Below are 24,463 nucleotides of genomic sequence, written 5' to 3'. Positions count from 1 at the left end.
CAGAGGTTGGGGCTTCCCTTACATCATTCATTAAACTTTATGCCACCAAATTAGCAAGATTCCAGTTACCATTTGAGAATAATGCATGTGATCTGTATCTCTTAACCCTTGTGTGGTGTTCATATTTGTGTTATTCAGCCAGTGTCCGTGGGTCTGGTGGACCCGCTGCATTTTTTGGTTTTTACTACAACACAATCAAACAATTTGATGTTAAAATACTCAACAGACGTTTGCTTCATCCTAATTACAAGCAATTTAAACAGCATATATGGTTAATATTTGACCTTTACCTTTGATAGATCAAATGCATGAATTAATGTACTACTACCTGGCCACATATTCTCCCATCCCTGTGTAGTGTACTCATGAGTATCACATTCCTTTCTTTGGCACATAAGATACACAAACTTGGAAGAGTTGACAGGCCTGTTCTTTGTAGTCAGCAGTCGGGGTGGGAGCTCAGACTGGTTATTCCGTATCGTTCCCACCACGGTCAGCTTCCTCTTAGGAGCTCCTGTCCCAGCTTTTGTGAGGTAAAAAAAATGTTGCATGTGATGTTGTGTCCACTGAGTCCCTGAGTCATGTCCAGGATGACTCTCATTCCTTGATTTTTTTTTGAGTGGCTCCTCCATCAGGCTTCCCTGTGTAGACGTGTACGTTCCAAGCATACGAGGAAGTGGCATCACAGTCAGCCAGATCTTTATTCAAGAAGACCATTCAGTTTCATCCATATTTCTTCACTTGCTAGGGGGGCTCGTCTTCATTTGGAGCTAGCTGAGGTCAGAGAACTCTGAGGTTAGAGCATAGAACTCTAGGAGTAAGCTAACATGATTATCGTTTTTGTGCCTTTGTACACAGCTCTTACGTTGGTTTTGGGAATGTAGGACTATCTTTCAGAGGGGTATGCAACATGATATATATATATATATATATATGTATATATATATATATATATATATATATATATATATATATATATATATATATATATATATATATATATATATATATATATTAATATACTGAATTGTATTAATAAGATCTTATTAATAAGATGTTAAGATGTATTATGTCAAAGTGTTGGAATAAATGTTACATTTTAACTGCAAAGTAGTAATGCGTGATACATTTTTTTGCATTGAATCATACAGGCATGTTTGCTGAAGTTGATTAGATGGCCCTACCTAAAGAAATTGCCACCAGCCACCACTGGTCAGAGAATAGAACCTTGAGGTCAGATCATAGAACCCTGATGTCAGAGCATATAACCTTGCAATCAGAGCATAGAACCCTGAGATCAGAGCATAGCACCTTGAGGTCAGAGCATATAACCCTGAGGTCAGAGAACCCTGAGGTTAGAGCATAGAACCCTAAGATTAGAGCATAGAACCCTGAGGTCAGAGCATATAACCCTGAGGTCAGATCATAGAACCCTAAGTTTAGAGCTTAGAACCCTGAGATCATATAGATTGGTTCCCGCAAGACAGAGACTAGAATGTGCGGGAAAGTGAGAGCAGACATATGTGTGCGCTTGAATTTATCAACAATGTTAAACAATTTGAACAAAATTGCATTCATGATGATGATTCTTTTTAATTCATGATTCACTAAACTTTATAGAAACATTCAAAAGAAATAATATGATTATTTGAATTTACATTTACAATATAAGCAATACACTGACACCTGGAGGAAAAATACTGTAAGTATCTGTAATACAAGGTATTCTCTGGCAAACATTTAATTCCACAAAATAAATATGGATAAATAATTTATCATGTAAATACAAAATGGATATTCTGGCAGAAAGTGCTATTGCATTTGGTTCTTAAGAGTATATTGCCGTTTATCACATTAAAGCACTCATTCCTGTTAATCATAACCATTATTGGGGATTCAAAATGGCCCCATCCCATAAACAGACGTCAGAAATATGTATTTTGCTGGCTTTTCAAGTGATAGGGATTTTAACACATTTCTGTATGGCTTTTCAGAATGTTTTAATGGTCATGATCAAGAATGACCTGAGGCTTATAAAATATTTACTAGATCTCAATAATTTCCACATCATATCCAATGTCTAAAGAGAGCATTAAGAATTACAGGGAATCCATATACAAATAGACAATGAATTCAAGGATATGTTGTGCTAAATTAATATAATTATATTTCAAAGTGTTTAGAAAAAATGTATACAAATGTATCCAACAACAAAAATTTGAAAACAGTCTCTTAGCTGGGCAAAACCTTTACGTATCCGTAGTTAACAAATGGTGCAGCAAAACAATTTCTAGATTTAAAAAGTACAATCCGACAGCGTGAGAAAATAGAAGGTTTCATTGGATCATGAAGAGGCAGAATATTTGCGACACATCAGATAACACAGTTATTCACTTACCAAACGCACAGAGATTCACAAGACTAGACGTAAAGGATTGATTAACTGCAGTATACAATACAGATGTGTTGATGAGCACACAGATGGGACAGTGACAACGACTCACAACACCGTCCTCCATTTTCTTCATCTTACGTTTGTCACCATGTTCACCAGTTTTGTGAAACACTTTTGTAGTGAACTGTGAGAATCAAGAAAGAGAAGACAGATGCATAATACGTAGATATTTATTAAGCATATATTGTCATTTCTGAAAGTACTCTGATGTTACTACTTTTTCTTAAGTAAAGAATTGGAGTGTAAAAATACTCAAAATAAAACTTGAGTACAAGTACAGTTGTAAAATCAGTAAAACTAACATGCAGATGCCCCTTCCAGAGGGTTGTTGTTGTATTATCATACCAAACATACTGTACTAATTTATTTGATGTTATGGATACAAACTTTGGATCTAAGAGGTTTTGTTACCTTTCGACGGAGTCAGGCTAACTGTTCCCCCTGTTTCCAGTATTTGTGCTAAGCTAACCAGCTGCTGGTCATAGCTTTATATTTACAGCACAGATATGAGAGTGGTATCAATATTATCGTCAAGGAAATAAATAGGCATTGTTCTCAAAATCCCTAACTGTTACTTAAATATAAAATTCTAAAACCTAAAAATGAGGATGTGTCTGACTTTTGTTTCTCTTGTAATGAGCTCATTTAATGAGCTGATGGCAGACCAGATTGTAGATAAACAATACTGTGGAGCACCATGTCCTTACTGACATTTCAACCTACGCTTATTAGTGCCCCCACAGTGTAGTCCCAATTATTATTGAGCTCTAAAGGTACAGTAGATTTTTTTTTTTAAGATATCATTATTTGAGTCAAATGGTTTATTTTGCAATTCATAGTAAGACACTTTTGGAATGTATTGCATGTGTTGTATTTCTCTGCAAACACAAAACAAACTGTAAGCTATGAGTGAGCATACTGTATATTCAACAATGCAAAAAGTCTTACCATAATATTTTGAAGTCTTGATTCTTTCTAAAGCGTCTTAGCTGTTGGCCATCCAAGTATTTCCAAAAGAACCTTTTGACATTTCATCTGTGATATTGATGATGGGTATTCCCCTGTGAAAAGAGATGTCAATTTACGCTCTCACCTTTACTCAACAGATTAAAATGCACTGTACATGAAATGGCATTTAGAATAAAACTGTTGTGTAAATGTTACTTATAAAACTCATATTACAAGTAGAATATAACTTACTTGTGTTCTGCTAATGGCACTTGCACGACTCCCTCTTCTTCTGCCAGTATACTCTGCTCCTCCTCCTGAGGGTCAAATAAGATAAATGCATGAAATTATTAATCAAATTAAATGAAATTCACATGCCTGTCGTGATACATAGTTATTTGTTTATGATAGCAACAGCACCTCTTCAGCATCCTCAATCGTCTTCTTCTTGCTCTCTGGCATGAGGTCATCCAGCCAGCTCATCTCTCTCTTGGTGAAGAAACAGTCCATTAGCTTCCGGATGAACACCAGAGCCAACACCTGCAGAATTGACACAAGGAAAGCCTCTGATTCCACAAAAATTGTACGTCCTAATGAAGCAGTATACGCTGTGCTGGGCTAAGTAGTGGTGTAGGCAGGAAGTATAAAGGACAAATCAGTTTAAATGTTGTAGGTAAGGTCATAGATGTAGATAAAGAAGGTGGAACTTTAAACAATGCACAGTAGCAAAACTCTACATTGTGAGGACAAAATATTTTATTGATGAAGTATGATATTGTCTGTATGTTCCATGAGTTATTTTGGGAGAGTTAAAAGTTGCAATGTGTCACAGAAATAGGGGGCAGCATTTCACCTCCATCCTGGATCCATACAATGTAAATTTACAAAATTCGACCAAACTGCTAACAATCTGGAAGCTGACCAGAATAACATTGCTATTTTATAATCTGGTCTATATTGTGTTTACGGTGCCACTAACAGGGGTCTGAACCTTTTGATCGTTTGTTTATTGGTTTAAATCCAAAGTGGCAGAAATGAACCAGGAAACTACCTTGCTACTTCGTATTAACTATACATATGTCTTTGACATAACACCAACACTACTAAAATTAAGTATTTTGTCTCCCTCCAATAACTCCTGCATTAATCACTGCGTAGGTGGGAGGTACCCAACTCACCCTGGTAACACATCTGGACTCTCACACCTATAAACATTAAGATTTGATGTGCTGTGAAAGGTATGCTGCTTTTGTAATGCTCCTGAAGAGACAAATGTGATTGTGTACGCACCATCATGGGAAAGACAATAGCAGCCTTGGAGGTCTTGATGACCCAGAGCAGAACCAAACAGCTGAGCTGGATGATGGTAAAGAGGTGCACCTTCCTCAGAGGCACATGGCGTAGGTAGATGAAGTCCGGCTGGTGTTTAGCTGGCATGGCGAACAGTCTCAGACGATCAAAGAACTGGAGAGGATAAATGATAAAACAATTCGGTAACTTATTTTTTGGCCACATAGAGATATATATAGTAAATATATCTTCATAATGCACCATTTCAGAAGGATAACCAATGCACATAATGTAATGTAAAAGGGTTCCCTAAATGTGACAACCCCACAGATAATTATATTATCCAGCTCTGAAGCTGTTTAGCATCTTAAAGGTAATAGTTTTGGCAGCCTTTTTAAAGAAAAAAGCGTTTTAGAAGGGACAATACACCTCCACCTCCCCAGCAGCAAACTTACAACAAGCTAAACGTTTCTGCGTCTGCTGGATGTGTAACTACAACAAGCTGGATCCCCTTGAAAAGCATGGAAAAGATCTTTTTTCTTCAAGAAGTGTTTGTCTTATTATAAATATAGTTTTCACAACCAATAATAGAGTTCTTCAAAGAGGAGAAAATAAGAATTAAACAGGGCAATTAAATAACAACCAGGTGTTCTGTAATTGCTGGGAACACACTAGAGGCCAATTAACACTTTTTATCTGGGCAGCCAGACAATATGGAGGCGCTACCCTATCATGGCTCAGTGAGAATAAACTATCTTCAAAGATTATCCGGTAGAAGCGTCTACAAATTAAAATGTACCCACACTGGCCAAATGTCTGTCTATCTCATCCATGCAGATTATCTAAAAAAAAGATACTTACAACTGAAATTCCATACAGGTGATGATGACATTGTAACTCTGGGAGTGCATACTATTGATACATGCCTGGTGTGAGCATTACGATTAAGAAGCAAAAAAAAAATCAGCTTGATTACAACTAATGCAATTATCTTTCAACATTTGTTATATTTAGTCCAGTCAGAGTAGGTCCTCAAATGTCATTGAGGCAAGTATCGTATCCGTGTTTTTCCTAATACATTATGTGAGCAAAAAATGATGCATTAAATACAGTGCAATTCAAATAGTTTTACCTGAATGCCTCTGAGAGAAGATGCCCCCATGTAAAGGAATACGCCGTACAACACAGGCATGGGAATGAACTGAAGAACAACAAAAGTGTTGTGTCAGTATCACAAAAACATATGCCAGTAACTGCTCTACTATAGTAGACCTGCTGCAATCAGTTAAAACAATAATTATTAAATGTCTTGAGGGTGATGCACCAAAAGGTATGTACAACAATTAAAGATGGATGCTTTAAGTCACACTGAATAATACTGGAAGAATAATTGCACAAAGATGGATATGCACAAATGATGAAAGACAGTGACCTTCAGCACAGATGTCATGAAGACGGAGCAGCCCATGAGCACGAAGATCATGAGGCCAGTAAAGCGTTGCTCTCTGATGCCGAGGAACTTGGGCTGCTCTCCGGGAGCTGAGCACTCCGATTCGAGCTTCAGGCTGTTGACGTGGCTGATGGAGAGGACGGTAGCTGCTACGAACCAGGGTAAGCCCATCAACGAGCACACGCCAAGCATCACCCCCACCATGAACAGATCTAGGTGGTACCCACAGCCTTTCTGAACAGGGGAAAGCACCAGTAAATAAAGTTGAAGTTCAGACGCGCGTTCAGACATGCTGAATTCAAGTCACCATGTTGGCAAGATGCTGTAGAGCAAAAGCAATCTTATCTGCAACCAAGGTGCAAAGGAAAGTACCTTGAGTTTGTGTTCCTTCCTGTTGATGATGACAGCTGTGATCTGCTGGTCCATGAAGATGAGGATGGTGCACAGCAGAGCTGGGAACACTGTAATGATTGTGGTCCACCAGGGGTTGCGTCCCAGAGGGTTGATAAACCAACCTCGATCATCTCTGGTTGGCTGATGAAAAAAAAAGATTGTTGTTGGTCAGACATAATGTGTAGCTTGGTGATGTTTCTCAGCAATTTGTTAATGAAATCTTAATGTGTGGACTAGCTCACCTTAAACACACTGGGAACCTTTAGTTTTGGAGAGGGGATCCCTAAGGCATAGTCAACTAAGACCATGGTTAGGATGGTGAAGAAAACCGCAAAGTCACTGATGATGGATCTCACCTAATGAAGAGGAAAATCTGTTTAGTTGAATTTACTCAATATAAATGCAAACAAAAGTGTTACTTTAAATGAAACTCCTTAATTTCCAAATGTCCTTGATTCTATTTTGCAGTATCTACATTTGACCACTAGAGTGCACCACTGCACTGTGTTACTCTACAGCTGTAGAAGCTTTACCCTCATGCTTTGGCTCAAAATGCACTCTAATGTAATGATAATGTGTGAAAAATAGTACCTTTGTGGGAAAGTAATTGCTGAACTTGAACTCCTTCAGAAAAGCGGACATAAGGACGGTGGAAAAGAAGAGTAGGACACACCAGAAGAGGACATCAGGAACATAGGGTCCATTAGGGCCGCAGGCGCTGCCCACAAACTCCCCGCGGTTTGCAATACAATCCTGCAATGACAGATAGAGGGTCAGAGTTATTCATACTCATCATTTGATTAACAACACAGAGGAATCAACAGACTCAAATGTGGTGTATCAGCAACCATGTCCACAAAAAACTTAAGTGAGTACAAAAATGTGCTTTCAAAGTGATTTGCAATGAGTAATCCAATATAATCCAGCCAACATGCCCTTAATCTCCTCTGTTCAGTTTCCTACATCTGGGCATGCCACTTTAAGGTAAAAAACTTAAATAAACAGTATTATTTTCAGTTTGTCGTTGCGTTACGAAATATCTTCAGCTATGGTCTGCATATAAAACATATTTTATCTTTTTTTTCTTCTACTTTTTTAAACCAAATTAGCGTGGGCTGACTCAAACACCTTGGTCTCCAGTGCTTCCCAATATATTTCTGAGGCAGTGACGTTGGTGATCTCCCAATGCTTCTGGGTGGCATTGGTGGGGTCAGAAGGCTCAACGCATGAACATCTGTGGAGGCAAATGAACATCTGGGTGATCGAATAATCCCTCATCTGTCAGGGATTTACAGTACCTCCAAGACATGTAGTAATTACTTTGTTTCACTACTTTGCACAGGATAGTGTGATAATAAGTGTCCACATACGAGTACATGGTGAGTTTGTCGAGGTTGTTGTTCTTGTTGAAGGGATAGTGGTCTCCCAAGTGGACAAGCTTCTCCAAGGCCTCGTAGATGAAGATGATGCAGATGAGTGAGGCGAAGGCTTCCTCTGTAAAGCGTGTGATGTAACAGACGAGGGAACTGGCATCTGTAGCCACCAGAATGATACAGAGGGTCGCTGTCCAGAGACCAATGCAGGTTCTCAGAGACAGGTAGGACAAGTCATACTCCCTATGTGCAGATTAAAGGGGGGGGGGGGGGGGTCATTGTGGGACAGATCAAACCACATCATATATTGATTGTTTACAGTCTGTAATGTGGTGGATTAAAGAAGTCGTTATCACAGTTTAATTAAATTAGAAATTAGAACATGTAATGCTCTATATGGAGACAAAATGTTTATGAAATGGTTTATTCATGACCACAGACATGATCCAACAGCAATGTAATGTAATCACAATGTACAGACGAAATGAATAGTATAGTTTAAAGAGATCATTTCTGTATACATTCACATGAAAATAAGACATACTTGCAGAATTTGAACAATATCTTTTCAAACACAAGCACCGGCCCAGTGCTGCCCAGAATGGTGAGGGGCTGCCCGGCAAACAGGGAATACGCTATTCCAGTCAGTGAGGCTCCAAACAGGGACTCAATTGCACTCTGGGGAATGGGAAAGGACAGAGAGATTATTGATGGATAGTTACCTCAAAGATATGTATCATATTCAACTACTGAACTGTTAAATGTATTGCAAGGTTGGTACAGTGCACAGCTAGTCTTGGCAGGACACTGTGAACATTTAGAGGAAAAGGGTTTGTGATTTACTATGCGTCCTTCTGTTGCCTCGCCCAGTAGTCCTCCAAAGGTGATGACAGGAGACATGCAGGCACAGTAGAGGAATAGGAAAGAGGCCACACACTGTAAACTAAAAGCATCAGTGTAGTCCGACAGGTAGTGGGGTGCCTTGCGCTTGATGTCTAGGAAAAGACCACCGAACAACCTGGAAATATAAAAAGGAAATGTATCACTTGAATCATATGTTCACGTGAAAACTTCCTTTGCAAAAGTATAACAGCTACCCTATTTTAAACAATATAAATGAGTTTACATTACATTACAGCTTTATTCTTGAAAGATTTGCTAAAATCATTATGATTATACTTTTTTCATTTACTTGCTTTCCCTTTATTCCCTTCTTCCCACTGTTCAACAGTCTAGCTGCAAATAGACAGGAGGATGTTTCTATGGAAACCCAGAAATAGATGATCAGCATTATAGTGTAGATTTTGTGGAACATTGTCATTTTTCAGTGTACTGGATTGATTTTTGCAAAGGTCTGTGTACATTTTAGACAGTGTATAATAAGGACATAAGAGCAATGTATTGTCTCACATAATAGTTTTTATTTGTATTTATTTATGGAACATTTTTCAATGTTCCAAGTATTATTTAGTGTCCTTTGTCAGCATTAGTACACTTTCTCTTTAATTTATTTGTACATAACCATAAGCACCGAAAGCATTTTGTTTTTGTAATAACCCAATTCAAGAAGCACACTTACAAAAATCCCACATCAAATTGAACTGTAGGTTCCCTGCACATTCCTCTCTATATGTTACCAGGGTTGTAACAGTATGAGTTGTTCACGATACAATATTTATGAACATATATGTAGATGTGTGACAGCGCAGCCAGACTGCTTCTGTCTGTACTTTTAACTCACACACTTATGCCAGTTTGTTTCAATACTAGATAATCAAATGTACACAATATGATAACCAGCTATTTCCATGCAGTAGTATTATACCTTTACAACCTTATATGTTACAAAAGATAGCAAAATAAATTGAGATATGTGTGAAGCTCTGGAGGCTGAGTTGTTCAACTGCAAATAGATTCTCTGCAACAAAGTAGTGAGCGTTGTGAGTGGGATGCTTGCTGTAGTGCCACAGCACTGCATATCCACGGTTTTGTGTGAGGCACTTAGTTATGTCTACAAATGTATTTCTTCACCTCTAAATAAATATAAATACTTCACGCTCTTCTACTGATGATTACAATGAACTTGTTATTTTCTTAAACACTTCGTACCTTCCAGTACGCTGCAGTTCTGGACCCCCGTGGCCACCTTCCTCATCACCTTCCTCATCGCCCTCTATTAATCCGTTCGGTAAAATGTTACTTTTCTTCCTCTTCTCCTGTTTAACAAATAACCAACAGCAAGTTATGTCTTTTTTTTCAAGCACAACATCTTAAGAGTCGCATACAATCTGAAAGAGAGTAAAGAAAGGCAACCAACTAATAACACAATTCTTACTCACCTGAGAAGGTACATTCTTTGGTGGTTCTATCCGTATGGATGGGTCCCATTCTCCTGGAGGCAGGACTGTGACTTGATCCAGGAATTCATCAATCCCAGCGATCAGATCATTTCGGTCTTTAGCTTTATAAGCAACATCGTGGAACACCTGGAGACGGAAAAATAAGGAAAGTTGATTAGGGCTGCACTCAAAACTTGACTGACTGCAGTGCAGTGCACAAGCCTCACCATCCCTCAAGATACATAAGTATACTTTATAGACATACAAATGCAGGAATGTCTGCCAACCTTAACTGTAATCGAACAGACAGGCACATTCACGGTAAATGGACCCGTACTTGTATAGCGCTTTTCAAGTCTTCCGACCACTCAAAGCACTTTAACACTACATGACATCATCCACCCATTCACACACTGATGAGAGGAGCTACCATGCAAGGTGCCACATCAGATTATCAACCATTCATACACCGTAGGCGCAGCTACGGGAGCAATTTAGGGTTAAGTGTCTTGTTCAAGGACACATCGACATGGGCTAGCGGAGCCGGGGATCCAACCGCCGATTCTCTGATTGAAGGGCGACCTTGCTCACCACTGAGCCACAGTCGCCCAGTCACAAACACATCTGAACATGTGCAGAATAGACTGTACAAACAGAGGACCGTCTCACTACGAGACAAATTAGTGTTAATCACTGCCTTGTGATTTCCCCCTGTGATATATTTACAGCCTCGGGGCGCCCCGTTATCACACCTGGATGAAGCGAGCACCCTAAGAACCAAGGCTGAGTCCTTCGCAGAGGCCACGTCCCTGTTTCTGTCTATCTTCGTCTGTCCTATCTAGTAAAGGCACAAAAAGCCCCCAAATAATAATTAAAGAATAAAGAAGATATAAACTATATAATCATCTACCCATTGTAACAAAGTTTGGACTTTGTCAAAGTCCATCTTTTCCACCTCAGTGATGATGGAGAGCAGCCTGAATCCCAGACAAAAGGAAGGACATGAGGGCTGACTAATCGCCAAAACCATGTCATAAAAGCTCTGAGCTGTGTTTCATGCTGAGAAATGTTCCCTCACTTCAGGAATTTGTTGAGTTCTGCTGGACTGTGAATTTATGCATAGTGCCTGCAGAAAATCTGAGTATGACATCTGGTGGGCATTCAAAACAAACGACACTCTTCAAAACATGAATAGATAAATAACCCCTGCAGAATGCTAACATGATAATAAGGTGTTCTTCAGTGAATTCTTACCTCATCTGTCATAAGTGTAGCAATGGATCTTCCAATCTCATGATACTGAGGCGATCTACCCAAGGGCCCTAAAAGAATAAACAGAAACCTAAAGGCAAAAACAGACTTTTTTTTAATACATTGTCAAATGGAATCTCTCTCACAACTAACTGGGTTGAATCCGCCTGCAGTAACCTCGTGGCGATGGGGACTTCAGCAAGCCCAGTGAGCAGGACCGCCGGTGAAAGCCGGACGAATGCCACCACCGGCTTGTTCAGAGATTCCATCTCTCCCACCAACACGTTACACGCCTCGGCCCCTGCTGGGATCTTCTTCATGAAATGAAGGTCTATCTGAAAGAGGACACATTGTGTAGTGTTTAGAATTTCATATAAAAGGCCTTGGCACCCTTTCCGATTAAATTATCGTCTAAGCTGCTTTGACTGTAAGACTGTCCAGACTTTGTGTGTCACAGGTCTCAGGTAATTCACATAAGTCACAAATTATAGAATATTATATATATATAAATATATATATATAGAGAGAGAGAGAGAGAGAATATGACAAAAGATTATTGAAACATGGATGTTAGTTTGAACACAGTTGCATAATAATACATAAGAATTCATTTCATTTCATTTCCCAAGTATAATTCCTAAAAGCATATAAAAGCTGACCCCGACTATGAAGCTGATCCTCTTACAGTAGCTAAATCTGCTTTACACTCTTTAATGCAGTGAAACTTCATTGTACAGAAGATTCTGCAAAATTAAAGGTGTTGATTTTTCAGCGATAATTATGAGGAGGCAAGTGTTGACTGGAGTGTTGCTTGTTCCTTCATAGAGTTCATGTGGCACTTGGAAGGCCATCCAGAACCCTCCAACAGAATATCTGTGATGTATTGATGGGTCATGACTTCCATAAACACTGTTAGAGTGCTGACTATTAAAGTATGACAGTTAATGCTGATTATTTTTGCTGTGTGCATTGAGTAAATAACAACATGAGATGATATGCAGCTGCTGCAAGGGGAGGGGGCTTTGTGGGCTGCCGTGTTCATAAATATATATGGTGGATGATTAGGTGAAAATTTTCTAAAAAACACTCCATATAAGCAGAGTTGTGTAAGTGATCAGGGAGGAAATGAAACAAAAGGTTAAAATCCTGTACATTATGCAAAAGGTTTCAACACAGATGTTGTCTTTGTCTGTGCTGTGTGTGCTTGTTATGTGGTAGTAATACTTAATACGGTTATAATCCTAATCCTTAACTTGATGGCCTTTCCATTAAAAATATCAACAATGACCTCCGTTGTTAGAACCGCACAATGATAATAATAGCCAGCTCATATTCGTCAAATATAACATTCTTTTAGTAAGAATTGCATTTAGGCTAATGTTACATAACTGTACAGTATTCTGACAGCTCTACAATACAATACCCACTCTGATAAAAGTGCATCAATTAATGCAAGATCCTTTACATAACTATCAATAAATATATAAATATGCTTAACTACAGTTAAAATACCAGCATTAATTTATTATTAATATAAACCAATTCAACTTAAAGTATCAAAAGTCACTAATTTTGCAGAAAAATGGCCCATGTGACTTCTATATATTATAATGTTGTATAAGTATTGCTGATGCATTACTGTAATGTGTAGGCAGCATGTTATTGTTGTAGCTGGTAAAGGTGGACATAATTCTTAGTCATTTCCCTGTTCGGTATTTTATCAACAACAATGTTTAATGTTTTGCATATAAAATCGTACTGAAGAAATTGACTAATATATATAGCTGAAAAATGTTTCCCTCTGACATGTCAGGGAAGTATAAAGTAATATGAAATGAAAATAAGAGTTTTCTGACGTTATGCAGTGATTCTTAACCTTTTATCAGTAAATATTTTTTTAGCCAAGCAAAGCATTTTTGGTTGAAGAAAAAGATGTATTACACAGCGCTGTGCCATCAGTGTCTGATTTAATATATACAATTAAGTTTATGAACATACACTTATATTGTATTAAATATTTATTAAATAACGAGTTTTAAAGGATATTTCAATGGATGGTCCATAAAACATTTTTTTTTTTACAAATCTCACGTACACCCTGGAGTGCCTTCACGTACCCTCATTTGAGAACCACTGACTTAGAGAAACACAGACCCTGATTCGAGGCGGGATGCCGGCGTCTTTGTGATTAAAATGACCTCTGGTCTCACCCTCATTAACCTGCCATGCTTGCCACCCCCCCCTCTCCAACCTCTAGTGGTAGAGAGAGTGAGGTCAGAAAGGTTGCTTAGTTGAAAGTATTTGTTAGTCTTGTCTGCCTGACTAGTTGATCTGTTATCTGACAAATTAATGTATTAATGAAGGCTATTATTGACGTGAATAGGTGCCATGTGCACATCTTAAAATGGTACTTCCCCAAACAAAAGACACAAAAAAGGACACAGGAGTAACTCATGGTTACAACGCATGTGCGTTGACTCCGCAGGGATATCATGAAATTAAATAAAAAATTAAGAAAACAAAATGTCACACCACTGTATGTATGACATGTGTGTGTACTATACCTTGCTGAAGTCCACAGAACTGTTCTCTCTACTCATGTCCCCTTTCCCGTCTGGACCCGCTAAATGAGACTGGGAGGCCGTCATCTGACCTGGGTAATCCAGAAAGGAGAATTGGGGAGAATTTCTGAAAATGCCTTAACATTTTAGCAATTGATGATTTCACTAAATATCATGAGACTGACCAAGTAGATAGGATATTCCTAGAAATGGAACAGGAGTGAGGATCATACACAGATCACAGAGGAACCCGTTTACCTGCGCTACGGAGGGTAAACCCACAAAAGATTATTGTTGGCTTATGTTAACATAATTACTGCCGAGCCGCCTGACAGGTCTGGTCTAATTGTTGTATTCATGAAACAGCAGGGTAAAATATTAACACTAATTATAGCGTTTGATATGCTTACAAAGCATAGCGTGAAGCTTATCAGCGATTGTTGCTTTAAAATACGCTTGATGCCACAGCGGTGAAATTAAATTACCATGTGTGCCACCAAGATGTCAAGTAGACTAACAAATAATTGAACAAACATTTTGGTGTGTTCTGCTAATTTTGTCATGTGGAATGCCGGCAAACCTGGAGCTTATTAAACATAGTGGGTATTGGGTAATGATATTAGAACCCTGTCCTGAACTAAATTTAGCCTAATGTGTTTTTGTGCTGTGAACTACTTTTGCACATTCTTTTTGAATCTCCTTTTTAATTCAACCATTTCAACCAAACAAAAACAACCTATTTTGAGTAGCCAGTAACAACACGAATCATGAGAATATTCGCTTCTACAATATGTTTTTTTTTGGTATAAGCTGGTAAAGGTGCAGGGGCATACTGCATATCCAGCCCCTGTTGACTTCAGTGGGACTGTGGCAGGTGGGTGAGCAGATGGTGGGTGGTGAATAGAATCAGAACGAAGAGAAGATGGAGCATACACAAGTTGAGACCATATGCATAGAAGACACATACACATATTGCATATGTACAGAGTATCTCAACTTAAACACTGCTAACAATATTTAATACAGAACCCAGTGAAGCAGTGTCCCACAACTTTTGTGTGGGACACCCCTTCTCACAGTTTGCACAGTATGTCAACATGTTATGACCAGTTCCTCAGAATATTTTATAGCATATATATATATATATATATACAGTTCTGCTTTTCTAACCATTCTTGTCCAGGTGGAGCTCCGATGTCCGTCGACCCATGTCAGCAAGGGAGCGTACAATCGGCAGGCGATTGGCCAGCTTCTTGTGGTTCTGGTGGTGGTGTCGCTTCAGCAGCGTTTCACGCACTTTCTTTCTGAGATCGTCTCCCAGTGGTGAGTATAACTCCTGGTGATCCAACACCATGTCTAAGGTAGACACAGACAAGCTAGTTAGTTTTTAGCTGAGAGCAAGTTGAATTTTGTTAGTGCATCAATATCTTCCTCGAGTTCAAACAGGGCCTCAAGCATATATAAGGAGCACGACACAGCAATAAGAGAAAAGAATGATGCCCTCCTCGTTGCATGAAGATTCCCCTCAAACATGCAATTCAAGCAGTTAAGTCAGTAATGTGTGAACTGTAATAGTGACCAAAACCATGAATGTTGTTGGTACAACTTGGTACAATGGTATGTCATTACATTAGTTACCTGCAATCTCTTCAATGGTATTAGCCCTCATGTCAAGCAGCACTGTGCTGTTGATAATGCAGCTCCGCAGCTCGAACAGGCTGTGTAGAGACAGAGTGGCTACGTAGGGTTTACTCCATCGCTCTCCTCCATCCTCCACGTCCTCCTCAAACTTCAGCCACCTGTAACAGCAGTTTGAGGACCAGTAAGGAGAGAAACCAGCAGAAGGCAAGCAGTCTGGCCATCTGTTCTGGCTGCAATAACAACACGTATACTCCCCGTCCTTATTGCCTCTCATCAGGGTATCACTGTATAAAATATGTCTGATATACCATTTCAACATAAGAACATAATTCATATGATAAATAAATGCTGCATCTCGATTAACATTGACAATTGTCAAAGAAAGAAAGGAAGTTGATTCCTCGAGCAGGTACAACAATGTGCCATTGTGCCTTATTTGATATATTTTGTTATACTATTAGCATTTACAGCAATGTTTTTTTGTATTCTTAATTCAAATTTTTTTTCCCTTAAGTTTATTGTAATTCTGTGTGTAAGGAGGACCTAGCAAAATAAGTTTTTCATTGTACGGAGTAACTGTCTGGTACAAATATCTTGAATCTATCTTGAATCTTGAACAATGAATTGTGATTACTTAATGTGACGGAGACACAAACATTAGACACAGCTGTATGTCTCATCAGTATAAATGGGATCGTGTTCATGATCGGTCCGTTCAATCAGAGCTCTCAGTAATGACATATAGGTCATGACTGTGTGTGATATGGTTATGACCCGACAGTCTAGCGGTACCTGGCACTTTCCCTCCACTCTGAATCTTCTCCATCTCGCACACAGATTTCATCCATCTCTGTGAAGAGGTCATGAGGAATATGCTCCTCATCATCATCCTCAGTGCCCAGCAGGAACTGCACTCTCTGGGAGGGAGTGTCTGGGAACACAAGTGATTGTCCTGAGTGGTTCACGTTGAAACGGTCACACTAAGAATCTTAGGTTAATAAAAAGATAACGTGCAATGACACGTTTTTTTCTCTGCTATAATGCGTGCAAGGGCTATGATTGTCGGCAGTACCATAAACAGGAGACTCTCTACCCTCCACCAAGGTGGGGGCCCGGTCCCTGCTCCTTTTTCTGTGTTTGCTTCCATGGTGATGAGACCTGCGATGGCTGCGGTGCCTGGTACTGCCCAAGGGGACGTGGACCCCGATGTAGAGCGTCCTGTGGCCTATAGGGACACATGACACAGAGTATAGAGGACTAAAACATGTCTATCTGTCTGTCTGTCTGTGCTTGCAATCACACACTGTAACTGATTTAACCGATCATGATGATCAGAGTCCAGTGAGCTTTATATTATTTATCATGGGTTTCTGAGATGATGAAATACATTGCTCAAACAGATATATAATAATATAATGCGTACTATGCCTATGTGATGAGTAATTATAATTATAATGATGAATGAAACACAGGAACAAAGTATCTAATAAATATTCTTAGGTGTGATATAGTGAGGTTATAATATAAAAAAACTGTAGTATGGTATATCTATACATAGTATGTTTTTCACGTGGGCAACGCATGAGCATACTTCATGAAGTCAGTGCATATTGCTATACATATGGCTTTGACAAGGAAAGTGTGAATACAGTTCAGCTACATGAATTTTAAAATGTAATGTTGCAATTATACAATAATGAAGAATTTATGTTTGTATCTACTGCCCTTGTTTGTAAAGTACTGTGCATATGTAAAGCCCGTGGCTGTGTAAATTTGTGTTGCCTGGTTGTTGAATCATACCTTCTTAATGCCTTGCATAGTGTGTCCATGTTTGTGTTTGTGCTGGTATGAGACAGCGTGAGTGAGAGAGAAGAACGTCTGTGTTTGCTCTTGTAAGTCAGCCCACTCAGTTCACTGCAGTATCATATGAAGATTCAGACAACAATACAGTGGGGAAAAAACAAATCATGCCATTATCCATGAATGTTGTTCTGAAAACTGTTGATTTAAAAATAATTGTATTCGTTATTGACACTTGTTGTCCGTTTATAAAAATTGTAAATTCAAAAGGTAAAGCTGCATTCTTTAGAGAAATTACATATTCAGGATAATCTTTTTTTCTGCTGCTTATGTCTTTAAAACATCGGGTCAATTTTACTTTGACAAATTTTATGATAAAATGACATATTTTCAGTTGAGGTGCAACGTTCTGTTCAGTTACGTCATCTAACATCCAAAAGCAAGTTGTTTCCAAACCTACTGAAGCAAAGTAATTTGTGCGCACGCACACACATGAACGCACACACACACACACCCACCCACACACACCATGCATAAGATGCCCAGTATCCACACATACAGTGTTATACTATTTGTAAAGGCGACCTGCATTATGACCATATTTGATAAATGACTGTGGTGGCTTGTGATTCTCATACAGATAAAAGTATGAGGTCTTGTTGTGTTCACAAGTTCTTACTTGAAACAAAAAAGTTGAATTTAACAGAATAGAAAAAAACAGAAATGTTGTGTATTGTTATATGTGTCTGCAGATACAGATTTGGAATGCTGCTGGCCTTTAGTTAGCCGAAGTTACTCAATCATACTGTTTGAATCTTGTTTAGATTGTCCATGTTTTTCACTGATTATGAAATTGCTGCAGCAAACTCAGCTCACTTACAGTTCCTACCTCCCACTCTGCTCTTATCTTGAAACTATGAAAACGCTGTCAAGAGGAGAGCAGTTGTTTTAAGGACAGAGTGGGCGAACTCAGCTACAGCAGCCTTTCACTGCTTGGAGCTGTTTGTATTCCAGTGCAGTCCAGGTACCTTCAAGATCCTCCTGGCCAAAGTTGGTTCCCTGTTGGGAACGTGCTCCTCCTCGGTCCACCACCGCCTCATCGTCATTCCTCTGTTGGACACATAGTGCCAAACACAGAACAAACACATTCTACACATCACTCAAGAGCACAAGAGTCATACATCATCTAAGCTGGACCTTGAACATGAAACAACATATATTCAAGTGTATAATGTATCCTGAGCAGAGCATGATTGTTGACTTGAGGTCGCCTCACAGTCAAGGGCAATATGAACAAACACATTATCCAACTCAATGCCATGGTAGCCACGGAAACTAATTGCATGTCTCACCTTGAAGATGAAAGAGTATCATCTTAGTCCAAACAAAAAGCTTTTTATAAAGGGAAAAATAAATGAACCACTTACAATTAAAGCTGAAATTACACTCTGGTGCAGGTTCACCGAGGAAGACTATTCTTTGCATGCTTTAGCCTGTAGGATATTTCTCATATATCCTGCTATTCATTTCTCTCACGCACGCTCACTCATAATGTCCTTGCTACCATTGGCTGGAGCTGTCAATGGTGTTATCAGCTGTTCTCATCAGCTGACCACATATATCTAGTAGCCCAGCATCACACCTACATTGTTAATCTATCATTTTACCACTGTCTCTTTTGAAATAAGATCATCTCTCGCCCCTCCACTGAATTCCCATCAACACAGATTCATCTTTTCAGCCTCCCAGTCTCAGTGGCATCATAAGCCACCAGGGTCTGGATTGCATGGGGAGGCATATGTTGCTGCCGCTCAGGGCTAACACCCCTTAAATATGAATCTCAGTAGTGTGTAAACGCCGAAGACTTTTTGTCAAAACTTCATTATCACCGATCCTGTTTTGGTACACAATTATCTTTTCTTCATTCACTTGTCTCTCCTGATTAAACTTGTTAAAGGTGCTTTATTTGCAGTTGCCTGTATTACTTTGTTATTATGACCCGAACTTAAAAGGTGAGTTACTTGACACCGTTTAAAACAAAGATGTTAGTTAAAGTACGTTTGTAATCTCCTCATTGGCTGATTTTTTGTTGTCCTTTTTGTTTTAATCACTGATTTCTCCATCTTCTTCTACCGTCCACACTCATCCAGTTACAACAATACATTGCACGTGTTCCTAATTGAGGAGAGAGAATAAAGGCTGCATTCCAAATAAATGAAACAGGTTTGTGAGTATCAGCTTTGATATTATGTTACTAATTCTCACTGCAACAGGCGAGTTATGAGACTGGTCCACATGGATGCCATTTTTCTTAACAGACAAAAGTGACAGAACATATGCATTGTAATCCTTAATGAAGAGTTTTTGACATATTACAAGAGAGAATACTGAATAACATGATGTTTGACCAGAAGAGATTTCCCATGAATCGCCCTGTCCTAACCACCAGGCTGATACGACCTCTGAAGTACTGGACACCTGTCCCACGTGTGGCAAAATATTTACGCAATTTACCACAACCAGTTAAATTGTCTTTGACAGCCCAACAAGAGAGTGCCATAGCAGGAGATGGCTTAGAGGACATGGATCTACTCGATCTTTTTTTTTAAAAAACGACAAGATTCCTTTACAATTTGGAGCGTTTCAACATTAAACAAATGAATGAGTCCTGAATCTGTACACCAACATACTGGCCACACTACTTTTTCTGTGTGTAAAAGGCAAATCCAGAAACCTTAAAGACACTTCTAATCACCAGGATAATGAATAATACTAAAAAATAATAACATTGTATATCTTTTAATTTACCTTCCTTAAATTGAATGTGCAACTTTTATGAACAATGGCAGATAAAATATAATTTATGCATGGACTGGTTATTTCCCGGAAATCCATGCAGCAACAGCTGGTATTGCAACGCAAAACCAATATATGTATATTCCTGGAAATTATGAACAGATTAAAAACCTTTATTACAGTAGGTATTCTGAAAGCCTGCTTGATATCAGCTTTTCCCTGAGCCATCTTGACCACCAGATGACCATCAAGGCATTATGATAATGAATGGCACTGCTTTTCACGACTGCAATGACACATGGGCTGGGCCGGCCACAAGGCTGATGCTGATAATCTGTCTACAAATATACAGGGCATGGATCAACATCCCTGGTCAGATTAAAGCGACAGTATTTGTTTCTAAAACCCCAGACACATTAGCCCATATTAAATGTGCACCGCTGTTACGTTTGTAAAGACCGCATTACAGTTTTTGTACAATTGGTAACGTGTATTTCTCAATACTGAGTTCACTTTTTTCAAACGTTTCACACAGTCAGCACAACAGAAGTCAATGTGGACAATACTATTGATCACTTTTCAAAGCTTTGACACAAAAGGCATTCAATGAGCACATTCTTAAACTTTGTTCTCATTCAAACTCAACCTACCAAATGTCTGTGTATTTACACTCCATTGTACACATTTACTTAATATTTTAAAAACTGTTCAATAAACTTTCAAGACATGGCATAATATGAAATTACTGACTTACGGAATTTTCTACATTCTGCTACATCTCAAAATAAATCTTTTTTAAAAGGCATGGACTCCTAATTGGGACGTACAGCGACACTGAGCACCATTCTTTGATGATCTCGGTGAAATATGTGTGCGAGGCGAGGAAAGAGTGTCTTTGTAATTGTGTGGGTCGCTAAGTTTCACTGTGATGTCACCTTTTCTTCCATCTCTCCCCTCATCAATCCCACAAAGGATTCATTTGTCCTTGTGAAGGTGGAACATTAATTATTCTTTCCTCAGTGTATTGTATAAGAGAAGACAGATGATGGTTTGTGAATTGAATGATATGCCAAATGCAGAAGACATGGTTGATTAGCACTGTTGCATTTGTGTTATCTGTAGCCGTCCTATAAATACTGTGACATAAACTGGCAGCACAGTTAATGCAATAAACAAGGGGGCTTTTGGTATCTGATATTGATTATTAATAGATAAATAAAAGATATTGTTAATGCTACCTGCTGAAACAACACTGTTGAGAGACACATTTTGTCACTGTCAGTGTTCAGGTACAAGCGTTGTTCCTGAGATATAATATGTAATAATAAGTGTTTTGGTTGCATTAGTGCATTTGGATGTTATATTAACTGTTACTTTAAAAAGGTTGATTGGTTACAAAGATCATGTTTACACATACTGACAGAGTGGCTAATAATTTACTAAAAAGATCAGATCAATAACTTGGAAAAACAGGAATTCAAAGAAACATGCCTTTTACACTAATAATCATTAATTTACCAACAAAATCATGTTTCAGTTAAGGGCTGACAAACAACACAGCTGAAGTAATATCACAGGATGTGGCACAGACTTGGATCTGATCCCTACAGATGGCTGTGGCAATGTTGGAACCATCAGTAGCAGCAATATCATTAACTGCACAGGCTTTCATGTGGCACACAAAAAAACACTGTAATCCTAAAATGTTTCTGCTATAAACGTCAACATCCTGTAAGAGGACACATTAGTACTTTGTTTCTTTTTGCAGAGATGCTATTTAAGGTGTTTTGAGCCCTCATGTCGGCAGACTTAGCGTCTGCGTCTATGTCCAAGCTGCAAAATGGATCAGAAGTGGTCAGCAGGAGAAAGCTGTTTTCTACTCTACATATTTTGGCCAAGATTCTACACTCATTTTAGACACTTAGAGACAGGGGTCCCATTCTAAAAACATTCCCTAATGTCTGTTCTGTGAAACCCATCTTGCCCTCTCTTAACCACATAACAATCCGAGTATTTCCTCAATCCAAAAGGCGCTTGTCATACCTGATATTTGAAGTGCCAAGGAGCCTCCATGTTTTCAGAATGCAGCTCTCCCGCTGTGTCCTCCGGTTTTGGACCAGCACAGTCTAAAAGCTCTGCAGTGCAAACGCCTGCTGCCCTGCTTCACACCAGGCCTGATAGACACGGGCGCCCTTCTGTTGTGCCAAACAACTGTAATTTGTGGGCATCTATCGACAGTCTCTCATTATGAGATTATAACGGTGACATCATCACTCTCATCAAAGACAAAGCTTGATTTCCACCATCCATCCTCTCTTCCCTCTTTATTTGCAAGATTGTCATGTCACATGAAATCAATGTGTTTACTCAGGAGTGTTTCTGCAGCTCTACTAGTGAGTTTGTCTTCTTAGTACACTTGTAAGAGTTTGATCTAAAAAAAAATGCAATACAAATGTACATTTGATATGCTAGTCCTTCATTTCAAATTGGATCCTGGAGGCTGAGGGAATGTAACTCACCAAACTTCGACGCCCAACTGATGAGCCAAACGCAGAATTGACCTGGAAGACACAATCATCACTTTAGTTTGGAAGGGTTTATTCAGCAGCTCAAAACACTTTATACTCAGACATGTGTTGCTCCAAATCAGAAAAAGATTAACTCTAAAAATGTTATTTTTAGATTTTTAAAAGTTCAGTGACTTTCAAGGCCTGGTTGCAACCTTACATTTTGAAATCAAAGCCGAGTGGCTCTAATATTACCCGAGCAAAGAAGCTCAGTCAGTCTAAAACCTTCAGCTAAATGGAAAAATCTGTTTTTATGAAAACAGCATATGTATAATGGCAACAAATCTCCTCCAAAGTGATCAGCAAAGACCGATGGGGATGGGCCCACGCGTAAATGTCCCCTGAGAGACTTCTTGTATATCAATACCATTTTTCAATAGAACATTTCCCCGCCAAGATACTTGTTGAAAGAGTTTGTTGTGAGCATGTCTGTGATCCAGCTGCCTCATGCATGTGTGTACATGTAACGTGGTCAGAACAGCATCACGCCACCATACATTTGCTGCATTTTACAAAAAAACATAATCAAATGTATTACAATATAAGATGAAACAAGGTCACTTCTACCTATATTAATCGCACATCTGTCCCAACAGAGATTTATAAAATGATATAGCACAAAGTAACACCACTTACTGTAATCATTCAGCCTATAAGCTATACTGCAAAACAGCATTACACTGACACATAAAGCCTCCTGCTGCCTGTTTCATTTCAGAAAGTAACTTTCACATCATGCCGAGGTTACAAAGTCCCATTGTGGCTCACTAAACAATAGATTGAACAAAATACTTCATCAGATACAATATCTCAATCTCATTCCTCTTTCTGTGGGTGAGTGGTTCTCTGCAGGTGAGCACACCTGTTCCCCAGGTAGCTAAAGCAAAAGTATCAGCCTCCTGAAGAAATAGTTGCATTTTTAATAACTAGTAAATGTTAGTCTTCAGTGCATAGCACATATATATTAAGCCAGGCGGTCTGGATAAAAGGCGTTCTGAAATATTAATATGCATGAGTAGGTCAAATATGTGTCCCAGGAGAGCAGGGCTCTTTACCGTCGGTAGCAGCGGCTCTATCTGAGCACCTTGGTCCGTGGTGTCCATCTTCCTCCCTCGGCGGTGTCCCCGTATCAGTATCAGAAAGACGGAGACCTCTGCTGTGTGTAATCCGGGCAGGTGGAGCAGTATCTGAGGGGCCAAACGGCGGTCACAAGTTTATATCATCGTCGGTCAGCCGCTCGGTGGTGATTTGCGCCTCTCGTGCTGTCCTCGTTCCTAGAAACATGCGCATCTCTGCCAGCTGACGTGGACGCGTCACTCTGCGATGTTAAGCCTTTGTTTAGCCGCAGAGGTGAGCAGAGAGAGCGTGTTTTCCGGGTGGAATGGTCTTTGTTTTGTTCAGTTATGAAACAATGTGTTCGTAGTTGTTGTTAGACGACTCAGTGGGTATAAGCTTACTTATGAGGACTATTTTAGCAGAATATTCTGAAATCCAAATGTGCAGTGTTTCCCTCACACATTGTCCATAAAATATCTCACTCATGCTTCCATTCTAATTGAGTTCAAATTAGTAGTAATATAATTAGTATTTTTGAACATA

The 24,463-nt window shown here is 39.1% G+C and overlaps 1 protein-coding gene across 1 annotated transcript; it reads right to left on the bottom strand.

The window, feature by feature from the left end:
* Positions 1-3,440: 3,440 nt before the first annotated feature.
* On the bottom strand, positions 3,441-23,970 carry slc4a10b (solute carrier family 4 member 10b; the record flags this gene model as incomplete). The annotated part of the gene is made up of 25 exons (XM_079231340.1): positions 23,920-23,970; positions 22,817-22,858; positions 18,530-18,611; positions 16,774-16,926; positions 16,494-16,632; positions 15,699-15,859; positions 15,231-15,416; positions 14,064-14,152; positions 11,677-11,834; positions 11,503-11,590; positions 10,249-10,395; positions 10,019-10,125; positions 8,753-8,927; positions 8,454-8,587; positions 7,907-8,152; positions 7,665-7,770; positions 7,128-7,289; positions 6,779-6,892; positions 6,516-6,677; positions 6,126-6,377; positions 5,826-5,894; positions 4,694-4,867; positions 3,824-3,943; positions 3,656-3,720; positions 3,441-3,516 (listed from the first exon to the last, which is right to left on the bottom strand). The coding sequence occupies exons 1-25, from the start codon at positions 23,965-23,967 to the stop codon at positions 3,441-3,443; spliced, it is 3,255 nt and encodes a 1,084-aa protein (XP_079087466.1). The 5' UTR covers positions 23,968-23,970.
* Between the last annotated feature and the right edge of the window lie 493 nt (positions 23,971-24,463).

Source organism: Taurulus bubalis (assembly GCF_910589615.1).
Source record: "Taurulus bubalis genome assembly, chromosome: 15".
Lineage (NCBI taxonomy): Eukaryota > Metazoa > Chordata > Actinopteri > Perciformes > Cottidae > Taurulus > Taurulus bubalis.
Note: the sequence above shows the minus strand (reverse complement) of the source record. Positions and strands in the feature narration are given on the sequence as shown.